Source organism: Odontesthes bonariensis, chromosome 5 (genome assembly GCF_027942865.1).
Source record: "Odontesthes bonariensis isolate fOdoBon6 chromosome 5, fOdoBon6.hap1, whole genome shotgun sequence".
NCBI classification, from domain to species: Eukaryota; Metazoa; Chordata; class Actinopteri; order Atheriniformes; family Atherinopsidae; genus Odontesthes; species Odontesthes bonariensis.
The window spans coordinates 15,256,559-15,269,543 of record NC_134510.1 but is presented as its reverse complement, the minus strand read 5'-3'; the positions used below and the strand labels follow the sequence as shown (position 1 = coordinate 15,269,543).

At 40.4% G+C, this 12,985-nt stretch overlaps 1 protein-coding gene across 1 annotated transcript; it reads left to right on the top strand.

The window, feature by feature from the left end:
* The first annotated feature begins 262 nt into the window (after nt 1-262).
* Nucleotides 263-10,179, top strand: fxyd3 (FXYD domain containing ion transport regulator 3). Its single transcript, XM_075465002.1, has 8 exons — nt 263-396; nt 6,987-7,043; nt 7,835-7,867; nt 8,082-8,105; nt 8,300-8,374; nt 8,461-8,497; nt 8,604-8,647; nt 9,435-10,179. Exons 2-8 carry the CDS (start codon nt 7,010-7,012, stop codon nt 9,452-9,454), a joined length of 267 nt encoding a protein of 88 aa, XP_075321117.1. The 5' UTR covers nt 263-396; nt 6,987-7,009; the 3' UTR covers nt 9,455-10,179.
* Nucleotides 10,180-12,985: the final 2,806 nt, after the last annotated feature.

The following is a 12,985-nucleotide window of genomic DNA, read 5'->3' as shown; positions in this document are numbered from 1 at the left end:
CTTAGCCTACATCTCGGAATGGAGTAGCTCAGCCCAACTTAGCAAATTTCTACGTCTCCGTTCTCGGCGAGCTAACATTTAACGCTTCTCTCCGAGTCGCGGCGCTAAGTGCTGACCCTGGATCAGCTTCCACGCCCCGCTACTGTTCGCTCGGTCATCTCATCGGCTGTCAGGCATCAGCAGAAACCGACCCGGGATCAGGATTCTACAACAAAGCTGGAGCAGCAATTTAAACACTGCCCCCTTTTTCCAAAAGTAAGCCAACCTGTTGAGTGTCACAGTGAAGTGCTGAGGGCTGGGTGTTGGCGCACAGAGTGGAGAGAAGTCGCCGCTTCTAAGTTACGTGACGTATCCGTCTGTTTGTGAGAAATATCTCGGGTGTTTTTCGTGTAAAAGGTAAGTTTTGGCTGGAGAAACTAGCTCATATTCCGCTGGGCATTGCCGCCTCAAACCTTTTATTATGTTGTGGAAATTGGTTACTGAAGTACATGTTCTCCATAGTGCTGCTTTTCTCAAGCAACTGGGCCAGTTTTTCTAACGTTAGGCAACTATTGAGGGAAAACCTCGCTCGTGCTTTCCCAGCACGTTTGTCTGCGCCGAAATCACTGACTTTTATTTGCAAGCTCACTCAGTTCATTAAAAACTAACAAAGGCTCAAATAAAACTGCTGAACCTTAAACTTCCAGGTAAAAGTGTATAATAGTCTTTTTGTTTTAAACGAAAAAGATAGGAGAGTTGGTGTCATGTGTATACGCATATGTTTTATAATATCCGGTTAACGTTTCCCCTCGACAATGGAACTGCACGCGCCCACCAGCTTAACGGACCGGGTTATAGTGTCCGTGTCCACGCGCCTCTATTACACAGTCTTATATTAAGTTGAAGGGGGGGTAACATAAAAACGTTAACTTGCGCCTGTTTGTATCTTTACATGAAAACAATAGTAAAGTTATTTATTTTGGAATCAAGTAAATAAGACGAGGACAAAGTTAAATTCATATCATAGCCGCAAATACATAGCATTACTCATAAGTGGGCTTGTCATCTTGTTAAACACTCACTGTGGCTTTTTAAAAATTATTTGGATAGGTCATATTGTTGCCTTCTTTTCTAAAACGCATACTGGAATATGGTGTGTATGTGTGAGTACGTGTGTGAGAACAGGCCGTCTGATAAGAACAGTAGTGACTACAGTTTGCTAAGTGCCACCAGAGCAAACAGGGACAAGGACAGAGGACAGGAGCAGTCAGAAGGAGGGGTGCAGGGAGTATTTTAAATAGTCACAAATGTAAAAGCAATGAAACTGGAGTGGCTAAAAGAAAATTATTCTTTTGCTGAGGCGTAATCCACAAGAACGCAGTGTCTTGATAAGAAGTTCAAACAATGAGTTACTTATAAGTGTCATCTGCAATATTGACCAATTCTTTCAGCACTAATGGAAGTTGGAGGCACTTAAAGAAAAAAACATCAGCAATTTACTGATGAGGAGAGGGTGGAGGCTTATGTTTGCTTTATCAGTGTTTATATGTGAACCCTGGTTTGCCCATAGAGGGTGTGCCAAAAAGAGTGCCCCAATCATGCTTCAAAGCGAATACACTCAGTGGAAAGTTATCTTCAATGGGAGTTAATTTCCTCTCTGCTTTGGTTTGCGAAGATGATAATGTCCCTACAGACGCTCATATTAGGCTTATGACTTCAGGTTAAAGGCATTAGTGGAGAGGTTGCAGGATGAGAAAGAGAGACGGAGAGAGGGTGGTGACAGACGCAGTTGTCTTCCCTTTCTCAGGTGAGACAGACATAGCTCTTTGTCCTCACTTCTCCTCACATGACCAAAGAGCTTACAGAGGGGGGAAAAATAGGAACTGAGAAAAACAGCTAAGAGAGACAGAGGTGAAGAAGAGAGCAGTCACAGGCGACACAAAAACCCTCACCTTTCCTCACTTCACTTTGGAAACACACACATTTAGCAACCTCAACGAGAAGACATTGATTTTTTTGGAGGGGGGGTTTCCAGCATTGAGGCTGTGACCTTCAGTACATTCACTCTGTATCCACAAAGTTTTTACTAACGGCACAGTCATTTCTTTTTCCTTAACCGTGTATATTCATGGACAGTGCTTTCAATGGAAAACTGGAACAGATGGTTCAGGTCTTACTCAAAGTTTATGAGAGCAGTCCCTGTTCATTACTTTAAAAAAATCATTGATTGGCTGGTGGTGAAGTTGAAAGGATGGAAATGTACTCTATCCTTTCATCTGCTGGTTCAGAGTGTGGAGCATGATGTCTGTTGCTAGCAGCTCCCCGTTAGACTTATGGTTACCAGGTGTGACTCATGGCTCCAGTATGCAGCACTCCCTCGTGCTCTCTGTCTGTCTCTGTGTCCCTCCTCCTTCCCTAAATTTCCCAACCGCTCTCTCTCCCTTATCTTCCTCCCTCCCTCCTTCCCTGAGGCTTCAGCTCTTGTTCTTTCAACACTGCTTTCCTCGTTGGCTCTTATTTCCAAACATAAACTTTCCTTTCTCTTTCCCTTCGTAGGCCAGTGTACAGCCTGCACTGATTTTCCACATCATGCTTCTTCCTTCCCATCTCTGCTTATTATTTGTTTCCATATGAGTGAAGTCAGCACTTTGTTGTTGAAACGTGTCATCGGTTAGTGTCCATTATCACTAGCTTTCTGAGTAAAAGCAAATTACTCATCAAACAATACAATGTCTCTAATCTACTTCCCTGAGTGTGTGCACGTGTTGCTGCCTAAAAGAGGATGTGTTGCACACAGGAATGCGTTGCTGCTAATTTAGGAATAAAAAATGCCAATGAGAATAGGCAGCTGTCTTTCCAGTGCAGTCCAGGAACACTAACGCACCGACGTCCGGCATTCAAACACACGGGTGGGTGTTTGGAGCGCTAGAAACGAGCTGCTTGTGCATGCGTGTCGCATATCTGAGCACAAGCCAAACGCACAAAGTGGGGGTTCAGGCAGAAATCACAGCTCGCGTGTCAAAATATACAGTGCAAATATACGATGCATCGCATTCTTTCTTACAAGTGTATTGTTTTTTTCATACACACACACACATCTTGCATAGATCAGGGCTGCGAAAGGTAACAAACTCTTTATCACAATGGGAAAAGTTATTGCTGATAATGAAAACTAATGTGTATTTTGACTCCTGAGGCACAGTTCGTTCCAGCAGACGCTAAAAATGTACCGCTGCGTCTTTTCGCCCACTGCAGTACAGTTTGTGGAGAAGAAAATGCGCTTTTGTCTTTGAAGCGTTTAGTTTTCACCAGACGACAATAACGCACGCAAGCCGAGCCCAAAACTACCACCAAGGCCGTGGCAGACAGAGGGAGGTAGCTGGCATTGTGCGGTTATGACTGGACGTGTCACTGCTCGCTTCAACTGTTTCTATTTGAGCCCTATTTTGAGCTCTCAAATTATTATAGACACTACACGCTTTTAAAAAGAAAACGCATCAACAGTAGTGATCCGGGTGTGTGATAATGTTGAGTGTTGTAAAAATGTTACTACCGTGGTGTGTACAGTGAACAGTGCAATGATGAAAACATATCCATAGATATATGATTCTAATCTCAGATGTATTATTGAGGGGCTTCCATTCCACTTCTGCACCTGTCCATACTAGTGAGCTGTAGAATATGCACAAAATCAGAACTTTATGTACGTAACTTAATCTATGCAACCCTGATCAATCCTGTGCTTGTCCTATTTAAAGTCAAAATATTCTAATTCCAATTTATCATTATTAAGTACACAGTCACCCACTGACTTATTTTGGATCAAACACTTTAACTGCTTGACATCTCTGGTATTCGTACATATACCGTGTGCCACCACAACTCTAAACATAACCAGGTTTGAGTGTGATGCTACTGTTATACTGTTGTATAAATCTTTGCAATGTGGGTTACTCGAAGGGCTTAAATTGGTTTGTTTGTTGTCAAAGGCTTCTCTGTGTTTGTGCTCTCACTGTGTCCATATATGTGTTTACTCACGTGTGAATGTTTTCTCCATTTTTCTCTCACTTTGATAGACTAACATATTTTCAACTGTCGCCAGTCAATACAGAACCAATCGTAATTTATTTAGTGGCACCAAAACGTAATAAAATGATTGACCCAAGGAGAAACTCAAACTTGGTGTTGGTAGACAGTTTAGGTCACAAGTCGTTTCTACAAACGAAAAACATTGCAGTTATGCTAAAAATATCTAGACTGATGACTTGAGTTGTCAGCGGGTCAGTTGTTGCAATAAACTGTGGGTAAGGGAGGGGGGTACAAGTGGGTGGGAGGGAGAGGATGAGAAGAGAAGAAGCGCCTAAAATTCTGGGGAGGTTGTAATTTGAGGGATAAATGAGTGGAAAATGCTGAAGAAAATGGCAAAAGAGAAGAAAGGCCAAAGTGCATGGACATGAACAAGTGTCTTAGGCAAGAGAAGCGGTGGAAGAGATGTCTGATGAGGACCAGAGAGGAGACAAAAGCTGAGCCACAGAGCCAGAGGGAGCATGTGACAGTGGTTTTAAACAAGGAGGCAATTGTTACAGCTTTCAGAAAGTGCAAGAAAGACGAAGTGAAAGGAGCCAACGATGTATAGAGATGGTAAGACAGCAGGACGAAAAAGAGAGGGAGAGCACTCCTAAAGACGTGAGGAAAAAGAGAGATGCTGCAGAGCTGGAAACAACAGACAGAGATAGGCAGAGTAGCGTGACAGAGCCAGAACAGAAAACTCTTTATCCCTGCTGGACTTGTAGCTCTACAGGAAGTTTGTGACGAGGGGAGAACAAACCACCCTTGAGATATGGGCCATCAGCAGTTCTGTGGTAATATCCATAATAAAGTAATTCAGACCACGAAACCGAAGTCAATTAGATCTGAAGCTCTCGATTGGTTCTCAGTAAAGATTTCAGGAAATGGATGTTTTTGCACTCTTTGGTTTGAGGTCTCGTTGTTTTTCACAGTCTTGTATTACAATTCTTTAAACTTCTTGCTTGTGGACTGTTATTAGGGAAAATCAGGAATATCAATGTCCACTTTATCATGAAACTATTAGTCAGATTAATCAGCAATAAAAATTGCTCTTCATTTCAGCCTTAAGCGACATAAACTTTAGAGATGCTCTTACATTTAATAGTTGTAAAGCTTGAAGTCTGCACACAGTGAAACGGCAACATTGGTTTGATTCTTTCGGGGGGAAAAATGGATATTTTTGCGATTGATTCATGTTGTATTATTTACATAATAGATCTATAAAATATCTGAAGCAGGTCTGTGTACTTAAAGGATTGGTACAGGGAGCCAGGCATTACTTTGCCACCCGGCAGGTTACTGTGCTTTAATCCTCCCATGAACAGAATTATTTCTTTGGCACTTTCCTCCCAGCCCCACCTTACACAAACATTTGTTTTAGAATAAAATCTTCATAGAGGCGCCATCTTGTTATACTGTATACCCTGTACGCCCCTTTTCTGTTCTCTGCCTAAGCTTTCTCACCTTCAGTTTGCCTACAGTGTGTCCTTTTTCAACTGTCTCTCTCCTGCTTCTGTCTTTGTCTCACTCTCCTCTCTCCTTTCTTTTCGGTCATTCTTATTTAGCAAACCATTCTCTATTGGTTGTTGGCCTGATTCCCATCCCTCTGCATTCCCCCTGCCTCGCCTAGGGTTGCTGTGGGGAAGCACCGGGAGAGAAGCACTCATCCTGCTCGTCTTTTTCTCCCTTGCTGCCGAACTCCTGCAGACACTGTTTAAATAACAATCTTTACTCTGATCCTTTTCTCTTTAAAGGTCACTTTAGGGTTGCTTTCACACCTATGAATGCTAGATGATACAAAAACTGCAAGTTGATAAGATTCATTCTTTTGCCCATTATTTTTGTTTTACAAGTAGTGAAAAATGCACATGCTCTGTTTTCCAAATTAATCTGCATTAGTATTTTCACTTTTTTGGACTTCAGAATGATCTGTTTGGGAAACACTGAGATCATTCTGAGATAAAGTTGGTCAACTTGGCTTCGAACGTCTGTCGTCCAAATGTTGAAACTTCAACACTGCATACCTCACACATATGACTGTGTGTAAATTTGAAATGGCTTGAGTGTGTTTGCTCGCGATGCACTCTAAATGGAAAAGTGCAGTAAGTGGAAAATCACTGCTGTGTTACTTAAGGTGTGTCCCCTCCCGGTCACACATGGCTCTGCTTCAACACGGCATGGAAACTACTCTGGTAGTGTGTGCGCTGTCATCACAGCTATCAGGAGGTATATTGTTCGTTAAAGAGCACCTAATTGTGATTATTACTTTACATTGGACTGGAATAGCTTGAGAATGTTAAGTGCATTTCAATCATTTTTTCGTGGCCTTTTTTATTGTTATTATTTTTAATTTGAAAGTCACAACAATGGTTGAACGCAAAGTTAGTACTGAGACAAAACAAGAGGATTCGAGATCTATCATTGCAGCGTTGTAATGCAGTTAGCAACAGGGATTCAAGGCTCCATCAGAGCACTTTGTGCCAGCCAACATCAGCTCGGGTTTCTGTGTCTGTGGGAAAGGATGGTGACAGAGGCCACTTTGTGCTGATTTGAATTTGATCAAATTTCTTTATTTGTGCGTCAGAGGGCGTCCTCTGAGAGTTATGAGCATTTCTGGGTGTGTTTAAGTGCCCCTCAGAAAACACAGAAAGGCTAAATGTAGCATGATTTTTTTGTTTTTTGCTATGTAGGTTGGTACGAGCCAGTTTGGGCTATTTGTAACAACACACACAAAAACAAATTTGAAATTTAATTACCTGCCCCTTGATAATGATACTACATTCTTATTAAAGGGCCAGTTGATGAACACACAGTTTTAAATTCACAGTTTGCTCTCATTCAGCACCATCGTGGAAATGGCAGATATTTAGCAAAAGCTGGCTTTTTATGTCTAATTTATTGAAGGTTGTCACTAACTGAGACTTGTGTCTTTCTTCCAGGATAAACAGCCTCAAGCCTGAAGATGTCAAAGATCGGCGCTTTAGTGTTGATGACACGTAAGTTCAAAGTCTTTACGTGGAATTTCTTTATTTTTTCAAACAAGACAAAAAAGACCTACTTCATTAAATTAGTTAGCAGCACAGAAAGTAGATTTTGCTTACTCAACGTTAAATCACCAAGCATTTACTGATATGGAGTTAACTTAGGCAAAAAAACTAAATACGTTTAGAAATGAAAAAAGATATATTTAAGAGGAAAACTATGGACTCTGTGCTAAAACGTTATACGTATTTCAGTAAGGCCAATTTGCAATTAATCCTGAAGTTTTGTGATGGACTTTCATTGGAAGGTAAAAGAGTTTCTATTTTTGTTTTATTGGTCAACAAACCAACTTACCTCTTGAGTACAAAGGGAAGTAGTATTAATTGGCATTTCATCTGCAGTCCAGCATCACATGGCTCTGTAGTAGTCGCAGGTTTTTTGTTGGCTTCCGATCTGATCAGCGTCAATTAGAGCACAACAGGCTGCGACTGAAAGTTGGGTTGATGTTGGCGGTCCAGTCAAAGATAATAAACCAGCCTCTAGTTAATGAAGTGCTGAAAAGGTGAACATACACCAACAACTTTGTCAAATGGAGGATAGAAATGAAAACCCAGTTAAAGTATCAATAAACTGGAACAGTTGAGTACAATTTTTTTTTAAAGTTTCAATATATTGTAAGTCTGTGTGTAAAAAGCTGAAATCCCAGCAGTGGGATGTTTTTGCTTTCTGTCCAATCATTTAAGAGCTTTAGATGCCCCAGGCTCTGTCTCACTGTGATGATGTGTGTGTGTGTGTTCTCTTGCAGTTGTGTCCCTGGTGTTTGCCGAGAAGGAAAATTGTATGTACTGAGATTTGTTTCTAAATTTAACATCTTAATGTTATGTTTGGTTGAAGTGTAATATTTGAAATGTATTTAACATCTGTTAGGCATGTAAATCATTTGTATCTCAGCCATCACACTTTTCTGTTTACATTTTGATGTCATTTGTTAGCATGTTGTTACTGCATGTCTTCACCGTTTTAACTCAACCGTTTCTTTTCTGCTTCTGCAGCGGAAGATGACCCCTTTACCTTTGGTAATCCTCTGCTTATTTCTTATTATTATAGTAAATGGCAGTAATAAGATTATGTGTATCATTAGCAGTTATTATTATGACCACAATGTATGGCTGTTAGTATAATGCGCTTGTTAGTTTCATGACTGTGAAACATTCCCCTCTTAGACTTACTTTGCTTGTTGTTTAATGATAAACCTGATATGTTTGTGCAGACTACTACAGGCTGCGTGTCGGAGGCCTCATCCTAGCTGCTGTCCTCTGTCTCATTGGCATCACCATCCTGCTCAGTAAGATACTCACGTGCATGCAAACACACCCTTATCCCCACATATACATACTCATAAAATACACTTTTTCCTCCTCTCTCTTGTAGGTGGCCACTGCAGGTGCAAGTTCAACCAGGACAAGAGGTGAGACTTTACAACGTTGCTTTTTTTTTTTTCATAATTGGAGTGGAAACTCAGAGCTCAGAGTACCTACTTTCTAATCTGACTGTTTCCTCTCTTATTTTGGCAGAAGAAGGACAGGAAGCAACGCTCAACAGATGCTTAACGACCAAGGTGATGTATACCCATGTGTTAAAAAAAACTTTTTCAGATTACTAGAAAAAACTTTGATAACATTGTATTGACTTCATTTGACTATAGTCAAATGTAGTTATACTAAGATACCTTCTAACCTACAGTATAATATAAACTATATATTTAGTTACAGTAGAGATGTGAATGTCAGCAGAAAATATCAAAGCTAAATGGACTCCAAAGAATTTTTCCTCAGTAGTCACATAAATCAAATATAGCTCGGTTTTTAGTTGGAGCATTTCCTTGATGTACAAACAAAGCAAGTCTGTGTGGCAGCCTGTTGTGAGATACTCTGCTTCTTTCTCAGGAATATTCAGTATTTCATAGTGCACATGGCACTCTGCCAAGGTCTACAGTTATATTTACTCTGTCCATCTGCTTCACCGTAAACAGTCTAACGTCACACACACATACTGACACAGAATGGAAAGCACTCAGTGCTGGACTACGATGCCATGGACCTCGCTGTTCAACAGATGGTGGGACACTAACATAACAGTCAAAGCAGATTAAGAGTTATTTGGCTCTCATGATGAATTTCCGCTGATATGTAGCTGTGTGACACACTTTAGTAGCCATTTCCTAACAGGATCCAGCTTGTTTTGATATCAGAGAAACATTAATAAGCTATATCAATTTTGTGTTTTGAAAAATTTCAACTAAAGGAATTACTAAAGAAGTAGTTGTGCTAATGAGAAGTGGATTTGAAGGTTATTTTTTTATTATTTTGAAGCCCTCTCCTGTCTCCCTGCATGTGTGTCCACAGGTCGTGCCTGTGACTGTTAGATGTCAGCCAGAACACACTGCCTTCCCAAACCTGCAACCAACAGAAGACGCAGAGGAGCAGCGGTGGGATTCATTACACCAGACAAAATGCCTTTTTCTGTTATTTAGAGAGATCAACAGAAAGTAGTCAGTTGGCTCTTGATCTTCGGTGTGAAGTTTTCCGCCTGATACCTGAGCTACTGATCTACAGCCTGCACCTCTACTCTTGTGCTCGGACATACCGTCCATACATTTATTTCACTTTCATTTCACTCAGTTGAAATGCTCTTTTACTGAGAAGTTGAAATAGCTCCACTCTAACCAGCTGCAAGGCCTAAAAACTCTTTAGAAAACCTCCTAAAAGAGATGGAATGCTCAGTCATTCACTATATGTGCTGGCAGAATTGACTGATTTAAGTGAAAGTGACTTCATACAATAATAATAACAAACTTCTTACCAAAAATTATCCTAAATGTCCATATTCTGTAGGTTGTGCCTGGCAATACTTCTGTTATACATATTGTATGTGTAAGGTAAAGATTGATGTAGATATTCGTCACCTACTGTGACCAACCTAACCCACTGTTTATGTTTTCATGTCAATTATTTGAAATCCATTTAGCCGTGAATATTTAGTGGTGTTGGTAATTCATGAGAATCTGTTCATTTCCCTGTTTGGCTACACGGAGGAGTATACTGGGTTGTACTGTTCAGAGAGTCGTTTCTATAAAACAACTTAAAACAACTACGTGCGTGGACTTCACTGTATGTGTGTGCAGTGTGGATGTGTGTGCCCTCACACCACACTTGAGTGAGATTCATTTACATTATCAAACCTTGATGTTTAAAGGAGGGATACCTGGTATTAATTCCTGCAGTTTGCACTGGTCTCCGACTTTATCCTGAAACCTAATCGAAGGAGAGCATGTGTGTGGATGGGAGCTGTGGAGCAACTGCGAAAGCAGTGATCGTCATTTACGTCCCTTACATGGCGGATCCTTGTGAAGCACATCAAGACCACTAGAGGGAGCCAGATGTCTGCATTCACTATGCACTGACAATTCTTGTAAATAGTACGAAGGATCAAAAAGGACCTAATAATTTTTACTACTCTCTTCAATGGATTTCATGCATCATTTATGCCATTATGTGAGTTCATGAAGAACTGTAGGTTCTATTACTTTCTCTTTAATAGGAGATAACTACCTCTGTACTCCAGCTCAGCTGCAAGAAGAGTACAAGTTTCTCAATGTGGTCATCCAACATAACAAATATGTTGTGCTGCTTGCTCAGTTTAAGTCGCTCGGTTTCCTCTACCAAACGAAAATGATTGCACTGTATATATTTTCACTTGCATACATCATCCTCCCTTTGCTTTTTAACTGTAAGTCCTTTTGTTTTTTGTCATGTGCTAAATGTAGCTCCAGTTCACTCAAAACTTGGAGAACGCTTTAAGTTACACGACATGCCACTGGGGGGCACTACAGGCTTATTTTTGTGTGAAGTGGAGGTCTATACATTGCCCCGTGAGTAACTGAAACTGGGACACTGTAACCAATAACTTCAGTTAGCCTAGAATGATAAACTCTTCATTGTGCATGAAACTAAATTAATATGAAATATGGACAATGAATCGTCTCCCCTACTGTCTTTAGTATTTTGATTAAATGCCATTTTCTACTTCGATTCCACTGCATTTCACAGGGATTTTTTGGAACAAATTTATTTGACAGCTATAGTTAGAAATTGCTGTACAACAGACTAGGACAATAAAAACTTAATGATACAACGATGGACTTGATAAGCATGATAGCTGCAATGATGACAAAATTACAGTAAAAGCAGTAAAATTAAGTATATCTTTAAATACGGCACAAATATCTGGGGCTGCAGCTGGATGACAGGTTGGACTGGTCAGCAAACATAGACTCTGTACACAGGAAAGGACAGAGCCGTCTGTACTTCCTGAGAAGGCTGGGGTCCTTCAACATCTGCAAAAAACTGCTGCAGCTGTTCTACCAATTTGTGGTGGCCAGTGTCCTCTTCTATGCTGTGGTTTGCTGGGGAGGTTGCAGCAAGAAGAGGGACTCTGCCCGTTTGCACAGACTGGTGAGGAGAGCTGGTTCAGTGGTGGGCACAGAGCTGGACTCTCTGGTGACTGCCAGAGAGAAGTACCCTGGACAAACTGCTGTCCATACTGGACAACACCCACCACCCTCTGCACAACACCTTCATCAGGCAGAGGAGTGTGTTCAGTGGCAGACTGCTGTCTCAATCCTGCCCCACCAACAGACTCAAAAACTCTGTTCCTCTGGCCATCAGGCTGTACAACAGCTCTCAGTGATGGCACTTCTGAATTTCACTGATCACTTTATATTTCACTTTCGTCTCACTTCACTGGTCACTTTATATTTTTATCTTTTATATTTTTACAGTTTTTTTTTAATTCTTAGATTGTTTTTAAAGTGTTTATTATTGTATAAACATTTTTATTGCTTTATTATGTCTGCTACTGGATGCTTGAATTTCCTTCGGGATCAATAAAGTATCCATCTATGTAATACTGCATCGGCTGAAATACAATATTACTAATAAACACTACAATACACTGAAAAAAATAGTTCCTCACACAAGTGGAAATTAATTATATTTATAGTAGCGGCGAATAAACCGAGGATAAAATAGGAAATTCCCACATACACCTTTGACCTTTGTATTGGTTTATTGCTTTAGGGGTCAACTTCTTTAATAAATCAATGCAAAGGTATAAGTGTGTGTCGGAACGGCCAGTGTTGTTTACACACAACTGACGACTTAGCAAAGATCCAGTTCTGAATAGTAACTTTAGGCACTTAGTTACGAGCAGCCTGTCACAAAGACACAACATTTTTTTACACTTATTTAGTTAGATCTTTGAAAAATGCAAAAAAACAGAAAGCTTGGCATTAATAAAAAAATATTTTCTAACAGAGTTGTCAGCGTGATGCAAGGCATAGCCTTAAAAATGTTTGAGAAAAACTAAACAAGGGGATGACAAAATAAGAAGTAAAGGCTGCAACAGCTTAACGGAAAATTACGTTTTTAAGAAATAAGCAAAGACCTCAAACAGAACTTATTAGATCCATCTGGACCTTCAGTTGATCTATCTACTCGTCACAAGCCTCAGAAACGGTTTCCGGCACAAAAAAAAACACTGTGGTACGTCAAATGAAACAGTAACGTAAGTAACATTTATGTTTGGGTTAGGGTTAGGGTTAGTTTCAATAACTAGCTGCATATACTTCCCGCTTTCTTGGCTCAGGATTATATTTTAACGAGCCTAAACATAGATAAACTATCAACAGCTTCTCAGATTAAGAGACTCTTGACCATGAATACAAATTAATGGAGGCTATAAACCACTTTTGAACTGTTGTATATTTCCAGAGAATGTGTGAATGTTGCAAGAGGCCCAATCTTGCCATTCTCCGCCCCTCCTTTTACTGGTTTACTGTACGTAGGGAGACACCACCTCCGGAAATTAAATAGATATGCATGAAAAGTAAAAGTCT